Source organism: Cariama cristata, unplaced genomic scaffold, assembly GCF_000690535.1.
Source record: "Cariama cristata isolate BGI_N322 unplaced genomic scaffold, ASM69053v1 scaffold42305, whole genome shotgun sequence".
Lineage (NCBI taxonomy): Eukaryota > Metazoa > Chordata > Aves > Cariamiformes > Cariamidae > Cariama > Cariama cristata.
Genome location: NW_009617710.1, coordinates 1 through 18,157, shown reverse-complemented (window position 1 = coordinate 18,157; position 18,157 = coordinate 1). Strand labels below are relative to the sequence as shown.

Below are 18,157 nucleotides of genomic sequence, written 5' to 3'. Positions count from 1 at the left end.
GCAGCTGCCGCCGGGCCCCGCTGCCCCGCAGGGCGGTTCCCAACCCTCCTCTTCTTTTCCTCCCTTAGTTTTGGGAAGTGATAAGTGATGAGCATGGCATTGACCCAGCCGGAGGCTATGTCGGTGACTCAGCGCTGCAGCTGGAAAGGATCAATGTCTACTACAATGAATCATCCTGTAAGTGTGCGATGGGGAGGGGTGCAGGACAGGGGACTGTGTGGGAAGGGGCACAGAAATCTGGGAGAGGACGGGCTTGTGAAGTCGTATTGCACATCTAGTCACCCGCCTTGTGCTGTCAGCCCCCCAGCTGATCCCAGCTCACCCCACTATACACAGAAAAGATTATCTACTTTCTTATAAACTGGTAACTGCGTGCTACCTCCTCAGGCAGTGAGAAATGGTACCAAGGGGCTGTCCTCAGGCTCTGGAGGTGGATGTTAATGTTTAACACTGTGCTAGGTGTTTGCTCTTTTAACATATGATTACTTCACCAGATGTGTCTTTTCAGTTACCCCAAATTAAACTGTTGGTTATGCGAGCCTGCATCTGTAGTACTGTCTCTGATTTCATGACTGAGGGGGCTGGGCCACAGGTAATGGAGAACGTAGTGCGATTCATTAATAAGATGCCAAAGGTGCCCAAATTCTCTGAGTCAGTCTGATGTTGAAGGGTGTTAACAGTGTAAAATGGGGATCGTGAGCCCTTTGGTCTATTGACGTGAACCTGTAAGTGCAAATATTTCATCTTTTATCCAGCACAGTTTAGTTCATATCGTTTACCTGAGTTTCTGTGAACAATTTCAACCGGATACAGATTCTTTTTGTGCTTTGTGGTAGATTTGCTAATTACTACTGTTTGCCACCTACAGCAAGTAGCTCTTTCAGTGGAGGCAAATCCTTCAAGCGTAAAAGCTTGTGAGATGTATTAGGCTCATTTGAATGGAAACCATTCACTCACCCCATTATTCACAGAAAAGTTTATCTACTTTCTTATAAAGAACATCTTTTTTTTTCTATTCAGAAACTTCCATCCATGATATCTATTGCTAAAAAAGAGTTTACAAAATGTAATATATTGTCTCTAGGACCCAAAATATGGCAGGTGTGACTTTCAAGCAGAATTGATTTGTTCCTATGGTGCTGGGTCTTTCCACCATTGTGACTTCCTGTGTAGGAAGTATTTATATATGTACAATCTATGTTAATAATATGAGATATAATGTATTTGTGTACTGAGAGCTCTAACCGTGTTAGCTTATTTCAGAACATTAAGGGCATGCTTACTTTTTATTGTAGCCCAGAAATTTGTACCAAGAGCAGTCTTGGTGGACTTGGAGCCGGGAACCATGGATAGCGTGCGATCTGGTCCTTTTGGTCAGCTCTTTCGGCCTGATAATTTCATCTTTGGTATGTGGAAGTCACTTCTTGAAAAACAAAACTAACCAACAAGTGTTTGATTACCAAGTGAATGGTCAAAAAGCATTTAATCTCCCTATTTGAAAGTAATCGTTAGTACTGAGAAATCCTAATAGCTTAACAATGTGGTTGCAATTATCTGTAAGTTAGCTAAAAGATCCTGGTAACCGAAAAAGACATTCTTTTGTTAATCATTCCTTCAGTTAGCAAACTACCGAAAGTTTCCTATGGTCTTCAGATAAAGTACGTTTACTTTCTATGTATATGAACTCCAAAGAAATCCTGAGACCACTTCTTTACAACAAAATGCATGGAAGTTCTGCAGAAAATGGAGAAGGTGGGGGGGAAAAAACCTCAATCACAAACGAGCCAGACTACTCTTCACTTGAATTCACGTTAAATGCTTGAGCATTGAATTGTTTAATTCAACTTTTTCAGCAGATCCTTACAGTATAGTAAACAGTGGAGGAAGACCAACTGTAATATGGAAAACACTGTCATATATAGCTAGTTACTGGGTTATTTTCCAGCATAATGAGGAACAGCCTGAGAGTATGTGGGGAACTTCTGGTTTTGCAGTGTTCTTGTGGAGGGTTGTTTTGGCCTTTACTGTTATATTCTGGACTTGTGTAGTACTTTCCATCTAAGCTTAAAAATGCACGTTACCAGGATTAAATTTCATAGCATCCTTATGAAGTACTGAAGCGTTATTGGTCCCTTTGCACTAAAGGAGAAACAGCGTGTGAAAGTGAAGCTATCCACTTGCTAGAACAGGAAGTCTGAATGAAAGCTACCATGAGAACTCTGGTGTCCTTTTGGTTTCCAAGTCTGTACTAGCCACAAAACATGTTTCCTTTTGCCAAGGCAAACTTAGGTTGCAACTTAGTTTGGTATATTGTGTTAACATAAGGAAGGAACAATGTCAGGGACAGACAGAGAAAAGATAAACTTTATTTGGGTGGTATAAACCAAAGTTAAGTCTGGGTTCTTGCTGTTGAAGTGGGGAGTAAAGAAGCCATACAGAGTCACTTTAAGTCTTTAACTGACTTAAAACTTGTAATGCTATCCCTGTTGTTCTCCCATATACTGCATGGCAGCGATGGTAAGGGTCTCTTTCAAAGGAGCTGCAAGTCACAACATGTAGAAGTAAGCTTGGGGAGAGAAGCCATAGACACAGGCAGCTTTATGATGTATGGTTCTATATTCAGGCTTCTCCTTTCATTCCCTTTCTCCTGCCTGGACCACACAAGCCCTGTGAAAGTGAATTCACCTGACCTCTGGAAATGCCTGAACTAGAGCTTTACAGTTTGGCATACCACCAGTAAAAACAGAGCAAAATCAATTTAGAATGTCTTCAACAATAGTCCAGTTCACTGTACTCCCTTCCTGCCAAGATAACAATGAACCAACAGCATGTGATCAACTCGGATCTGACAGAGGCCCCTGCCAGCATCAGGCACTGTCCTCCCAACCTGCTGAATAATGCGGAATGGCTGAGCGCTGAAGTAATGATCTTCTGTGTCAAAAGCCAAAAAAGCATTTTGTTTTCCCTTTTAAAAATCTGGCCTGGGCCCACAGAGGATTTTGTGGCAGAAGTTGGCAGTTCCATACTTGCTGTACCCGAGGCTGTTAGGGCTTATTTTGATGGAGATGTTTTCTACCTCTGCTTATATATCTACATGTGCCCATGTCTCCGTAGCATGTAACCATGGAGCATCAATCAGGATTTCATTCAAGTATATTTAATACTTGATCACATGCTCCAGATGCAGGAATTTTAGCTCAGACCAGCAGCAGACTGAGGTGAACAGAAAACAATCCTTATGCTTTAATGCGTGTGTTGACAAGGTAGTAATCTAGAAGGTGAAGAAGCACAGGTGGCATGATCTCGCTGTACAAGAGCAGCGGGTCTCCTGGCCTTCTAACAGCATACAGTTGCCCACCAGGAACTGCTGTGAACTGTCATGTATCTCCTCTTGTTAACCAGTTTTCATTTGTACACTTGCATTTCTTGTGTACACCCTTGCTAGCTTTGCTACATAGATAACTACCCCAATTTAAGTTGTCTGAACTGATAGGGGCAACCACAAAATGGCTGTTAGCCAGTCAAAGGAGCTATCCTTTCTTCTCCAAATCATACAATGTCTTCTGCACCCAGGCTGTTCACACTAGGCTTCTAAGCATTAGTGTGCAAGCTCCAGATCTCTGTTCCCAGGTTTGTCTTGTATTTCAAGCAGGGATGAGAGTAAAGGAGTGGAAGAAGATTGCAGGAAATAGTTGCCATTTTAGGGATTAAAAAATAAATTGACTGTTAGACAAATGGCTTCTATGCATGTGCAGCCTAATCTGAACGTGTGTAATAACCCTACAATGTGATGGAGAAAGAAATAATGGTAGAAGGATCTGGAGGTACCAGAAGTGCAGGTAAGTTGTGGGATTGCTTTGTGTAGGCTTCTTTTAGATCTCAGTTAAAAAGTTAAACAGTGAGAAGAGGCAAAGACAGGATGCTAGAGATGAGCTGCATAGAACACAGATCTTCCAGGACTGGCAAAAGATCTGCCAAGTTCTGATTTTTGTGGACACAGGCTCATTTTCCATCTAGAGATATACTCCCGGTGGAATTTGATCATTGTATGTGTTTTTCTAAGACTTTCAGAGGTCTGGTAGGTACCTGGTAAGTGGAGGGCATCCAGTAGGGTTTCACAGGTTCATGATCAAGATTTCCAGGTGCATGGCAGCCTTGTCAGAGCCATGGTACCTGCAGACTGTACTCTCTCATCATGGGTAAGGTGGCTGGAGCTTCCAGGGCTCGTTGTACATGTTTCGTGTGGCGGCAGTGGTCTTACACTGCTATAGAGCTGGTGGGTCTGGAAGTATCGGATGACTGGCATACACGTATGCACAGCAGGAAGTCTCAGATGAAAATGTCGGAGACCCAGGGTGGGTGGGTGACTAGTGGACGAAGTGGAGTGTTACCACAGGAGCAGCCGATGGTTGTGGGCTGGAGGGAAGCCATTAGTACTGATGTAGGCAGCTGCTGCTACAGTTCCACTCAGCAGTTTAAATACCAAGGTTGTATTAGTGCAGTAGAGAGAGGTGGCAGTAGTCGTGTGGGCATCCAGGAGTTTGTGTGACTCGGATTAAGATTGAAGGAGTCTAGTGCAGTGGAGGGCCTGAAGGAGGACAGGTCCACCTATGTGGCTGGCATTTCACCTCCTAACTTCATTTGCAAACTTAAGCAAAAGCAAGTAAAATCAGTCTGTACTGATTCTTTTCTCTCCCCGTCCCCTCCCCCCGAAAATACCGTTTCCACATTTGTGAGAGTAATTGCCATTCTCCTCTTACCTTGTTCTTTGTTCCTAATCTCCATTCTCTCCTTATCTCACTGCCCACTGAAGAAAGATGACACGATGTTTACACAAGGGATAATCTATACAATAGTCCAAACTCAGAATTTAGCTGTATTAGAATCCTTCTCCATCTTGGAGCGATGTCTGTTTGTTAGTGTGCATCCTGATGTGCTGCCCTATCTGTTGTAGGGGATCTGCTCAAGCAGACCACCAATGGTTACAAACATATTTAATTCTGGAAGGATCTTACTTTGTGCTTAGCCCAGCTGGTCAGGAAGTGCTGAGTTCCCTAGGTTCAAAGAAAGAAAAATAAAGCAACTTACAGAACAATGCATTAACTAACCAAATACATCATGAGGAAGCCACGCATTTATGCAGTGAAAATAAAGTGCATCGTATTTAAACAATATCCCAGCAGGCAGTTTCCCTGACTCGTGTTTGGCACCAACACAGTGCGCTGGGAATTGGAATGAGACATGGTAATAGGAAGGAAGGGGAAGGTCTTGGAGAACAACGCAGAAGCTGACGGCTCTATAGGTAATTCTGAAACTATGGCTCTTTCTGAATACCACTCACAGGAGTACCGCTAAGGGATTTCAGTGGCACTATGTATGTACTACTCACCGTGAGGAACAGGAGCATTAAAAAACTGGTACCCCGTTTAATCCTCCTTGTTATCCAAGTAATAACAAAATAGTGACATAGCAAAGGATCCAGACTGTCCATCTTAATAAACTGAGTGGCACATGAAGGCAAAATGGAAGCCCTGGGAGAAAATAAGGAGCTCGTGAAATGTCAGTAATCCAGTTTTGCAAGTTGCTTTGCAGATCCTGAAGAATAGTGAGTTTGTAGGGAAGCCAGTAAAAGCTAAAAGGCACTTAATAACTTCCAAGTTTTTGAAATAACATTCTTGAAGCTTTTGTCGATGAGTATTTTCATTCAGGCTAGGTAACCATGAATTAAAAAAGCTATAGTTCTTGATTGGTGTTAACAAGTTAAATAGGACTTCTGCAGCCCAGCCTTATCCTCGACTGACAACGATGCTTCTGTGTCTCATGGCAGCAGTCCAAGAACCTTTCATTTAGAAATGTGTATCTGTGATTTAGCTTTGTATATATGTCATGGTCCTTATAAACAGAAAGTATTTAAATATTAAACAGTCATCTTATGTTTATGGAATAAGCAGGATTGGGAGTGCAAAAGCTTTGAAAACAAGGAGTCAAGGGCATCTTTGCATTTATGGAAGGCTAAATACCAAAAAAGAAACAAACCACCCAAAGGCATAAATGAAAACTACCAGGGATTTGAGGCAAAAGGAGACTAGATAAGTTTATGTTGATACTTCCAAAGATATTTGTAAGCAAAACTGAAGAGCACAGCTATCTACCTGATGGATTTATGGCAGCTTTTGTTACAGATGTGAATCCCTTTAGCATGCCAATACCAAACCTTACCAATAATTTTGTGTGTTTTCTTTCCCTGTTGTATGTTACCGTAGGACAAACTGGTGCAGGAAACAACTGGGCTAAAGGACACTATACAGAAGGGGCAGAGTTGGTTGACTCTGTACTTGATGTAGTAATTTTTAGAGTGCGAACACTGCGATTGCTTGCAAGGATTTCAGCTCACTCACTCCCTGGGAGGAGGGACGGGGTCTGGCATGGGAACCCTACTCATCAGCAAGATACGAGAAGAATATCCGGACAGGATAATGAATACTTTTAGTGTCATGCCCTCTCCAAAGGTTTCTGATACAGTGGTGGAGCCCTATAACGCTACACTCTCTGTCCACCAACTGGTTGAAAATACAGATGAAACCTACTGCATCGACAATGAAGCTTTGTATGACATTTGCTTCCGCACCCTGAAGCTCACCACTCCAACATACGGTGATTTAAACCACTTGGTTTCTGCTACCATGAGTGGGGTAACTACATCCCTGCGGTTTCCGGGCCAACTAAATGCTGACCTCCGGAAGCTGGCAGTAAATATGGTCCCTTTCCCACGCCTTCACTTTTTCATGCCAGGCTTCGCTCCTTTGACAGCCCGAGGCAGCCAACAATACCGAGCACTCACCGTTCCAGAGCTCACCCAGCAGATGTTTGATGCCAAAAATATGATGGCAGCCTGTGACCCAAGACATGGGCGGTATTTGACAGTGGCTACTGTCTTTCGCGGTCCCATGTCCATGAAGGAGGTTGATGAGCAGATGTTGGCCATCCAGAACAAGAACAGCAGTTACTTTGTGGAGTGGATCCCAAACAATGTCAAGGTGGCAGTGTGCGACATACCTCCTCGTGGCCTCAAGATGGCTTCCACCTTCATTGGCAACAGTACTGCTATTCAAGAGCTCTTCAAAAGGATCTCGGAGCAGTTTTCCGCCATGTTCAGGAGAAAGGCCTTCCTCCACTGGTTCACAGGAGAAGGAATGGATGAAATGGAGTTTACAGAAGCAGAAAGCAACATGAATGATCTGGTTTCAGAGTATCAGCAATACCAAGAAGCAACAGCAAATGATGGAGAGGAAGCGTTTGAAGATGATGAAGAAGAAATCAATGAGTAAAGAAATTAGGTGTGCTGTTTTCCAGGCCAAAGTCTCAAATCTGGGTTTCTAATAATTAGGCTTATAAATCTGTATTTAGGCTTTAAAAAAAAAAAAGAGAGAGCATGAGTTTCAGGTGTTCGAGGTGCTCTTCGGAGTCCATTGAGGTCACTGAGAACTGAGGACATTCAGCATTTCTGGAAATCAGGCTATTTCTATTCATGAGACAAACGTAAGGCATTCAGTTAAGACTTTGGCCTAAGAGTCTGAATGCAGAGATTGCTAGTTTGGGATCTTTTTTTTCCAAACAAAGTTTGTCATCCCTAAAGTTGTACAAGAGAAGACATAAAATAGGCATGAAAATGTACAAAATAGAGCTGCACTATTTTCCTCCAATTATAAGTAAGAAAATCTTGTGGGTTTGAAGTATTCATTCTGTACTGAATGTACAATACTGAACTGCCAGGAACAAAATTTATTCATAATAAAAAAGAAGAGAAAGTTTTTAGCTGTGCTGTACAGTAATTGTTAACGGTGATATTTGACTCAGTCCTCTAAAAATAAAAAAGATTAGTATGCTCTGAAGCAGAAGTGTTTTGGGCAGTCAATGCTAAATACCCAGTGAGCTGCAGGCCGCAGGTGGCATTTTTGCTGTGTGACTTCATCCCTTGCACTGAATAATTGCATTATATCTATGAAATCTGTCAGTTTGTGATGTGTTCTTTAAGGACCCTTGGAGTTTAAAATGGCATCCCAATATCTTGCTGGTCCCCTGTCTTTCTGGCTGTCACCAGTTACTGGTGCTGTTCCTGTGTCTTCCACCTAGCCCCAACAGCTGGGATTCGGATACTCCACAGAACATGGTGGAAGAGGGGACATGGGCGATGTGTCGATAGATCTCACTACCTAGGTTTATGGGTTCACCAAACCTATAGATGCTATGGATGTCGTTACCAAGATAGGTTAAAATCACTGGACAGGTTAAGGTTGAAGTACAACATATTCAAACCAGCTGGCAAAATGAAAGATGAAGAACAGCTTATTTGCTTGCAGTCAAGCTGAAACAGGAAGGTCTCTGTCTTGCCCAGCTGACTCGCTGCCTTGAGACAGTGACTTTGTGCGTGCCTTACGATTCTGCTCCTATCAGTTAAACAGCCCTTCTCCGTGAGGGAGCCTGGACCAGAGAACACTCTGTCTATGTGGAGTCTCTTATTTAGGTCAGTTTCTAGGCAACAGAACAAGCAAACAAAGGAGAAACCCTCCGGAAATCCAAACTTTTAATTGTTTCAGGAACTGCTTGCTCTTCTTGCCTTCAGAAGCACTTTCTAAGCAAAAGTGTTGCTCAATACGTAAAAAGGCACTTTACAAACATAGTGTAATTGCCGGCGAGCCGTTGCTGCTAACAAGATGATGTTACGTTCTGTTAGCTTGGGATTCAGGGAATGGGATGGTATTTTATAAAGTATATCTGAGCTGGGCAGCTGTTAGTCACCTAAGCTGAAGCTGTCTGCCCAGTTTTATTCTATACAGGAATGGAACTAAACTAGTTTTGATCAAGTCGAAGTTTTGCATATAAAGTGACTTCATGGGTTGAGACACTGTCGTCGGAACATGCTGACCGCAGTGGCTTTGGCCTGGGTGTATAGGCAGAGACTGGGAGGGCCTGGCTGATTGTCTTTTGAAGGGTCATGATGGAGTCAGCAAATTCACAGGGGCCACATTCTTTGCAATGGCCAGTGGTGCCTAAAGAGTTTATGAACAGCAACAGAGCACCTTCAACTATGCATTTTATAAATGTTACGATATGTTGTGGTGATGTATGTATCATGGCATGAGCTTAAGCTAAAACACAAAATGCATTAAAGAGAAATTAACATCTAGTGTGATACACAGCAAGATCCATGGGGAATAAAGCCATTAAAGTTAGAGGTTTAGTTGATGCTTTGTAACTGGCAGGCTGTGAGCTTCAAGAGGGAGGAGACGGGGTCCTGGCACGGGGCCTGCTGTCATACAGCTCTGGCACAGACTTTTCAGTGAAAGGACTGGCATAGCGGCTTCTGCATGCGGTAGGGCCAACCATCTTGCAGGTTGTGGGACTGCACTGTGCTGGGGTACAGGATTCAGAGCTAGGTCCCAGCCATAAATTCTGATATTACTGTGGGAAAAAAAAGCTAATACTTCAAAAATGCCAGGAATCTTGGAGTGCCTAAGTAATTGAGTTATTCACTTGGTGAACCAGGCTGTTCTTTATTGCTTTTCATACACTGACTCAAAATTCAGAATATTGACTCTGACCCTGTGGAATCCGGACCTGACAATGTCCTCTGATCCTGCTTTGACTCTTGGCCAGTCTTTCGCATGTGTTTACTTGCAACTGTTTGCATGTGAATTTCTAGAATGGGTGGGGAGGTAGGGGAAGCAAAGTAATGCTTTCTTTAGGAAAAAAAAAAAAAAAAAAAAAAAAAAAGAGGCAGATCTTCCATCTGGTCTTGGGGCAGGGGAGACCCAACCCACCGAAATGAACCCAGGAACCCGTAGTAGGAACATTGTCAGAGGACCAGCTTGCACATAAGCAGTAAGCAAGCCATGCGAACACAAATGATTCCTGTTCTTCATCAGTCAACCAACTCCAATTGTCTTTCTTTCCTGACATAAAGCTGAAAATTGTTTTAGTAACAGCTTTGGTGAACAATTCTGTCAGTTGCCCTTCCTTTCAAATAACTCCCTGCTTTTTCCTTGGAAACCTCTTATTTTGACATCTACCTGCTGAGTCCCAGCTAGCTTTGTGCCTCGTTTCACATTCCCCGCCTACATGTTTTTAATTTTCCCCCTAGTTTTTCAACCTAATCTCTTGCACCTTTTCTTTCTGTGCCTAGCCCACCTTCATTTTCTCTCTTTTTTACTGCTTTGTACCTGGCCAGAGATGCATAGAAGCAGGCTGCCAGGACAAGCCAGACCTAAGGCAGCCTAGAAGCACAGCTCCCAGGACACAAATGTTACCGCACAGACACGCACCCCTCTGCCAGCACTAGGATGAGGGGAAAAACTGGCACCTGTGCCCCTGATGCCACCTGAGAACAGGGAGTGGGCGAGGTTTGCGGTGGGAAGCAGGCGTGGTATCCGGACAGAAGCAGGACTCTATCCCGATGGACCAGCTCCTTCGCCACATCACTGGTCAGAGCCAGCAAGGAATCGGGCAGACCCTCCGCTGAGAGACATGAGTCCCCACGCATGCTGCCTTAATCCAGCCCCTGTTGGCTGTGGTGTCTCTGCATCCTGGGATTCCTGCTCTCCGCTTCTGCTCTTGCCCTTGTATCTCCTCGGGAAAAGGCGGTCACCTCCTGGGAATAGGGTCAGGTTGGGAAAGAGGCTCTAGACCTGCTCCTTCTCCCAGCAGTGGGAGGAGCAGGGAACGCTGTGGCTCCCTGCCTGCCGTGCAAGCCCCTACTACTAGTTGAAGCAGCACTGCTCAAGGTGTTTGCAACAAAAAGTAATCCGGTCTTACTGGCAGCCACAGCACAGACTGAACTGGATTTTCCTGATTTATGTTAAACCATCTTAAATTTGTGAGTAGGAGGAGGCTGAGTAAGCAGCTTGCCTTTTTTTTTTTTTTCCTTCTTTTTCCGTATCTTTGTTTTCATTCCAAAATCCCAACACAGTCAAATTCTGCCACTTTTGGCACAAAATGTCAAGACTTACTGAGGTCAGACTACACAAAACAAGTTAATGCTCTAAAATAGGGGCAAAGGGACTTGCCTCTCCTTTACATTATCATACACTGATTAATTGCATCCTGCCACTGAACAGGGGTGGAATTTAAAAGCAGACAGCACAAACGGGGAGTAACAGAAAACATTTCCTGGAGAGATGACTCTTTTACAGTCTGGTAGTGGCACTGTGAAGAGTTAGGCTAGGGTTTTTTTGGGGGGGATGGTTGGTTGTGGTTTGTGTTTTCCGTTGTTTCGTGAAGTAAGGAATGAGGAAATGCAGAATTCTGGCCTTTATGACATAAGCACATTTAGTCCTCCGCACTGGCTACAAATTGCCTATTCCAAACAAGAAACGTTCAGCTAAATACGGGGCCAGGAGGGGGGAATAGAACAAACAAGGCACTAACACAGAATACGCACGTGGTACATCACTAGAGCACATGGACAGAAACCAGTCACTGCTTTACTGCGTGTGCAAGATTTAAGTTTTATAAAACAAGTTAACTATTGCAATAAATAATCCTGAACTTTGACTCCAATAATAAAGGAACTGAAGTTTAGTTTTATTCAGGATGCCTTCCTGTTTATCATGCATTCTGCAACAACGAATCCAATAGGGGTACACAGAAATGTTGTTTAACAACTAAAAACACCCAGTAAACGTGTCCTGAATTGCTGTATTTGCTGTTTCCCTTGCTCCTCTTCACTGTAAAGCCAACCAACATCAGAGATGGCCGCAGCTTCGTCAAGGAAAAAAAAAGCCAAGCAACCACCCAAAGAGTTCCATAGACTTCCATAGACTTCCATAGACAATTTCCTTCAAATAACTCAAGCAAAGAGCTTGCGCCTGACCTTTCAGAGACAACTTTTTCCTTTGTCACCCTGCTGCTTTCCAGTGTGTTGCAGCACACAGCTGGAATGGAGTACTAGTTACTCCCTTACCCAGCCCTCTCAGCCATAATCCTTCAAGGATTTGTTTCCAGCAGAGAAGCTTCCTTCACCCTCCTTCCCCACCTCACCACCACGCCAGCCCCCCACTACCCTTCCCTCTCTTCTGGGGTAGCGACGGGGGCAGACAGTCAATTTTGGAACAGCTGAATTCTCCAACTAATCAATCCCTAGCAGGCAGCAGACAACCAGGAGCAGATTAGCATAGTAAGACAAATGTATTCAACTAAGCATAGTGGGAAGGAAAAAAAAAAGCAAGCTTTAGGGTTAAGCAAACCACTATGAAACTGACAATCTCATTTAGCACCTTTGGATTTGGCTGCTGGCTTTGGTATTTGTGAGCACAACCTTGCTACTCTAATTTAACAGAATCTTGGTTTTCATACTGGTCTGAACTCTATACCAAGAAACCAGCAAAAAAGAGGACAAGCTTTGTTCAGAAAAGTACTGATTTTATTGACTCAAACTGTATTTACACAACACATTCATATGTTCAATATCTTACAGACCTCTGTAAAAAACTGACTGATAAAACCGCAGGAGCCCAACTGAGTTTCAGACTTTAAGACACTGAACCATGAGTACATTTTAAAATATTTAAGTGGGTGTCCAGTTTCACTGTGAACTTACATGGCAGTTCTCTGCAGACAAACTCTTTCTAAAATCAAAATGAAAGGTGGAGGGGAAAAAGGCGAGATGAAAGAGCCGATAGTTTTGCAAAGCTAGTACTTTGTAAGACCAGACTTTTGGCTAAGCATTCAACACATTTTGTACGATTCTTTTTTTGGAAGCAGGTCACATACAGGTATACTTTAGATGAATAATCAAAAAAACTTTAATTTTTGTAAGCTTACATAAATTTTCAAAAAAAAGAGACCAGTACCACAAAGTTTGTGCATGAATCTGAACTGTTTCAAAGTTTGAGAGGCTCAGTTCTGGCATTCCACTGCGGCTCAAATCCAATCTGTGTTTCTTCAGTTGACAAATGAAAGATGATCACCTTTTACCAGTGAACTGATGATATCACATAGGTAAATCGGGAGCAGAATATCCTTATCACAAGAGATCGCTCTTCCACCCATCGCTAATACAGTTTGGTTGAATAAATATTTTTTGTTTCGAAGTACAAACCTGGTGAGTTTGTTTCTCTTCCAGAGTGCAAGTCAATATCACCTCACACTTTGCAGTTAAAATGGCATCCCTCCTGTGATCTGCCTAGCAACCTGTTCATCTGTTGTCTCCTCTTTCTCTTTTTCACGCTCTTTGTTCCAGTCTTTAAGGCCTTCTGGTAGTGAAGTATCCTCATCCAAACTTCCTGTACCTTCAACAAATTCTTCGTAAGTAGACTTTTCTGCAAATGGTCTGGGGCCAAGCAAGTCTAGCATATCACTTTTATCAAGCACTTCCTTCTCCAGTAGTCGCAGGGCAACCTGGAAGAGCAGTAAGCTGTCACACACAAAATACCTAAGCTGGCTCTCTTCCAAGGACAAGTTTAAGGCAGTTTGGGACCAAACTCAGCACTGATTAGTTTTGATAGAAAAGACAGGTTGCTCAGAGTTCACTTAATACATGATTTTTGCTACCTAAATGCTCACAAGGGAGCAACACACAATTTTTTTTTAATCCCACTTTTAATATTTGGCAAAGTGCCCTCCCTATGGGCCACTGTTGCTGTTATTGTTGCTTCAGAACAGCAGACTTTTCGCTGCTGCTAAAAGGCTCCTGATGCAAGACATCAGGCTACAGATGAAAACAAGCGTTCCCTTCCCTACAGATGAAAACAAGCATTCAAACCAGATGGTTCAATAGGGCTGCTGTTACGTTATCAGCTAAAGAGCGCCATAAAATACCAGTGTGCGCAATACTGTACAAGTGTAGTTTGTAACCTGCTTGGGTCAGTGAGCACATTGTTCAGCACAAAGCGCATTCAGTGATCTTTTTTGGGATGGTGACCTACTACAGCACCATTTACTGAATCCATACCAATTTGTCTTCTCCTCAGCAAGGCTATCGGGTGCCTACCCTGGAAAATGATCCTTTTGCTGTCTCAAGCTTTCGGGCGTGGAAGAAGAGAATACACACAAGGGTAATCTCAGCTGCAGTGAGGCAGATCACAAGCAGCCAGAGGTCAGGGAAGGAAGACGGTAGAAAGAATTTTTATTTAATGTTCAGAAGGAATTCAGAGAAAGGAAGTTATACATACTTCGCTTCTTAGAGAGCTTCTTTGAGCCTAATGAATTGGAATCCTGGTATTTCGTGTCTGGGTTTTTTAAGTTTTGTACTTCTCTAGTACGTCTGCTAAAACCTACTTTTGTAGATAGGCTCTTCCCTCCAACTTTCCAAATGAATATTGACCATGTAAGGGGGAAGGGATGTTAAATCATGGTCATGAGAACCTCAGAGGTGTTCCAACACAAAAAATAAAGAAGTAAATAGAAATCTCCTTAAGTCTTGTGACACACTCTCAAGATTATATTGAATGGTTTTTGAGCAAAATTCCTCATATACTTACATAGTCACTATTTTTAATCTATGCAGTTCAATGCAGATTCTGGCTTACCAGCTGGAACTTGGCAACTAAAACCACTCTAATACTCACCTTCTCCACTTCTGCTTTCTTCTCAGTCAGAAGACTTAATGTCCTGTCATAAGCAATGTTAATTAGCGACCGTACTTCTTCGTCTATCAATCTGGCAGTTGCCTCACTGTAAGGTTTCTCTAATACCATGTCTCCTTGACGAGGGAGATCAAAAGAAATCTGCCCTACTTTTTCATTCATACCAAACTGAACAATCTGAAGAAAAAAGAAAAAGACAACAAAAATCAAACAAAGAAGAGACAGTAAGATTTTAGGGTATGTTGATGTAAAATATGGTAAACAAAACCGAAAGGAGGAAGTAATTTTGCTATGACCCAAATCTTTTCCTCTAAAAGCAACCATCCCCTGAAAACTCAAGTCTACCTAAGCTAAAGTACCCGAGTTGACTTTTGCTTATTTCTTTTTAAATTATTAAATTGAAGGACACGAATACCACCATATAAAGGTGGTTACTCTTGATGTACATAATGCTTTGCTGTTTAAATACTAAGATATTATAGAAAAACACTTCAGCCTTCATTAAGCAGTAAAACTCTTTTCCTTTACCAGAAATGGGTTTTTCCAGTTCAAACTGCTTCCGAAGTCTAGCATATTCCACTCACCCATATAGGTAAGTTAACTTAAGTATTAAAGTAGAGGGTCTTAAAGATTTTGTCCTATCATATGCAAAAAATCATATGCTATACTTCATTCCAAGACACTCTCCTACAAAGGTGAAAATTATTCTTATCTTGCTTGACTCATTATGGAATATTGACCCCTCTGGTTGCCAAATATGGACGTTTTAAGTTGCATTTTACTCCAGCAGGGGCATAAAAGTTCAAACTGCTATTTATGGATTCACACCATGGCTACTATCAATTTGATGGTTACTAAAGTGGCACTTCTCTGCTTGGTCTTGCAAGATCAACATAGGTATGACAAAGAATATTCAGAATTCAAAGAGATCTCGGCATTAGAACCAAGCATCTTAACCTGCTTCCTTAAGCAAAGTTCAACACTTTTATTTAAGCCCCCAGTTCTCTCTGGAGACAATACATGCAGTTAATGTGAACAAAAGTCTATACTTAAACATTTTTTTAATTTAAAATTGAACAAGAGTCACTGCAGATCCCATAAAATTAACAGGATTTCATTACACATTTGCTTCTAAAACTGGGGCAACAAGAAGCACATCAGAGATCAGGAAGAAGGTGTGGTTTGGGGGTGAGGGATAAGTGCTGTGCGCGGAGCAGAAGCATATTCTAAAATGCCTCTCTTGCTGACCTTGTGAGTGTCTTGTAAAAGGACATCTTTTGTGTTGATGCAGGAAATGGAGTAACACACCCATAGCACATAGCTACACTTAGGTGAGTCATTACATTGATAAGATTTCAAATTACTCATCTACACTGGTGATACAAACACAAACTACTGTCTTAATTTCAGCAGCCTTAATTGACAGCAAATAGTGCTCAAATACAAGGTTTTCTGGATTTAGTTACACATGTGAACCCAAATTGGGTCTTCAAGATGGGCAATTGTAAAAGTAGGATCAGATGATCCAATCTGTGCACTAAATTCCATTTTAAAAGTATACAATTTCCACATGTATTTGAATCCAACTGCAGCATGTATGTTCCTGTGGGCAGATGTAGGATAGTGAAAGCCTAATGCATGGACTCCTCTTGTAAGACTGTAATAAAATACTTGAGTCATCAGCATCTTCATACAACAGCATAATGTTTATTCACATAGTATTTTTTGAAACTAGGCTTTTGAGGGACATACCTGATCAAATTGCATCATTTCAAAATACCAGTGTTAGGTAGTAGATAAAGAAAACTGCAAGAAGAAAAAAAAAAAGGTCTCATTTAAGCACATACCTGAGCATACGCACTCTGGGTCACCTTCTTCAAGTCATCTTGGGCACCAGTTGTAATTCTTCCAAAGAAGATTTGCTCAGATACACGTCCTCCCAGAGTCATGCACATTCTGTCAAGTAGCTGCTCTTTGGTATAAAGGTACTGTTCTTTGGGTAAATACTGAGCGTAACCCAGTCCTTTACCACGTGGGATAATAGATACCTACAATCAAAATTAACAGATGGTTAGAACTAAATAGTGTTAAAAAACACAAAGCATTCTTCAGTTTGACAATTTTTAATACTGCAACCTATACCATACTCGCCCTTGAAGCTTAATTCGACATTATTTCTGTTTACAGTTTTTTGCTCTTTGTGATTTATCCTTAAAAGCCCTGGCTAGCCCTAAACTGGGAAACAACTACTAGAATATCTGGAAAAGAAAGGTAAGACTGTCATGTCTTCTCCAAAGACTGTATGTTATTTTTAAAAATCTTTTAATGAAAATCTAAAATCCTTTTAGAGTTATGTATTGGGCTTTAAGTATTCTGTAAGAGACATAGCATTTCTTCATCTCTAGTATTCTGACTAGTTGGAGGAGTTTCCATGTTTACTAATGCCCTTCCTTCCAGCAGTAAATTGTACAAGATTAATTTTAAGCTTGAAAGTCAGATGAGGTTAAGAAGAGTCAAGCAAAACTATGAACATTAAAGCAAGTTTGGGAGATTGAGGTGCTTTTTCCTCCATCTTCAGCTTGTCAAGCTGTGCATCCAAAAAGCAAGTTAAAACTAAAATCAGCCTCTAGATGACAATTTTTACAGTTATATTGCTCAAGAGGCATCTACCTGCATAATCTGGTAACATTAACTTAGACCACTGATCTGTACTAGAAGCCTCAGAGAAAAAGTAGCTATCAAGGCAGGCAGACTCAGGGGAAGATCAGGTCCCTTTCACTTTCCAGGGACCTTTATACTACAAACCTTGTAACAGGTAAGTCAGAAAACAGTTAAGAAAGCTACAAGAAGTAAACCAAAAAAGCACTCTAACATTTACACACTTACACTATCTTTGCGAGATCACATATTTTAATAATCTCTCAACATGGGGGGGGAAGAGAAAAAGAAAAGCAAAGCAAAAAGATTCCGTCCATGCTACTGTTAAACAACTAGTTCAAATTAGTTTCCTTTACCTTTAAGAGTGGGTCAGCATGTTCCAAAAACCATCCTGCAACTGCGTGCCCTGCCTCATGATATGCTACTGTCTTTTTCTCCTCTGGTTGCAGCACTTGAGTTTTCTTTTCCAAACCTTTATAAAATAAATTTGATTCATAGTTTCAGACACACCTTTCTCCACTGAAAGCCCTTACCTCATTTAGAAAGACAGTGAGCAATACTCAGATGCCATGTATACAATCTATTGAAAAAGTTTAAAAAAACGCAAAACCTGCACGTTTTAGAAATTGGTACCTTCCAGGTTTTACTGTAACCTTGTCCGTGATTAGATTCTTCTACTTTCAAAGTATAAGTCCTTAAGAATATTCAAATGTTTAAGTAAAACATTTGCACTTTAAAAATCACATAGTTTCCTAGACTATTTCAGGCTAACAGCAGTTAAAAGCATTGCTAAATCCAAACAGCTATTCCTCTTGCCATTTTGAAGAAATTAGAAAAGCGCCCTGATTAAATTCCTCTCCATACCCCTTTCTCCATTACAGAAATCAGCAATATCTCAGGTGTGTTTAGGAGAGAAA

General features: G+C 41.7%; 2 protein-coding genes across 2 annotated transcripts; one reads left to right on the top strand and one right to left on the bottom strand.

Annotated features, from left to right (window-relative positions):
- Positions 1-72: 72 nt before the first annotated feature.
- On the top strand, positions 73-7,883 carry LOC104161993 (tubulin beta-5 chain-like). Its single transcript, XM_009700614.1, is given in 4 exon segments — positions 73-177; positions 1,296-1,406; positions 6,264-6,346; positions 6,348-7,883. Coding segments are annotated over 3 exon segments (1,125 nt in total). The 5' UTR covers positions 73-177; positions 1,296-1,345; the 3' UTR covers positions 7,329-7,883.
- Positions 7,884-12,746: 4,863 nt separating this feature from the next.
- LOC104161994 (AFG3-like protein 2) lies at positions 12,747-17,712 on the bottom strand (the record flags this gene model as incomplete). The annotated part of the gene is made up of 4 exons (XM_009700615.1): positions 12,747-13,395; positions 14,565-14,759; positions 16,430-16,630; positions 17,597-17,712. Coding segments are annotated over 4 exons (755 nt in total), but the record flags the coding sequence as incomplete, so codon positions are not given.
- Between the last annotated feature and the right edge of the window lie 445 nt (positions 17,713-18,157).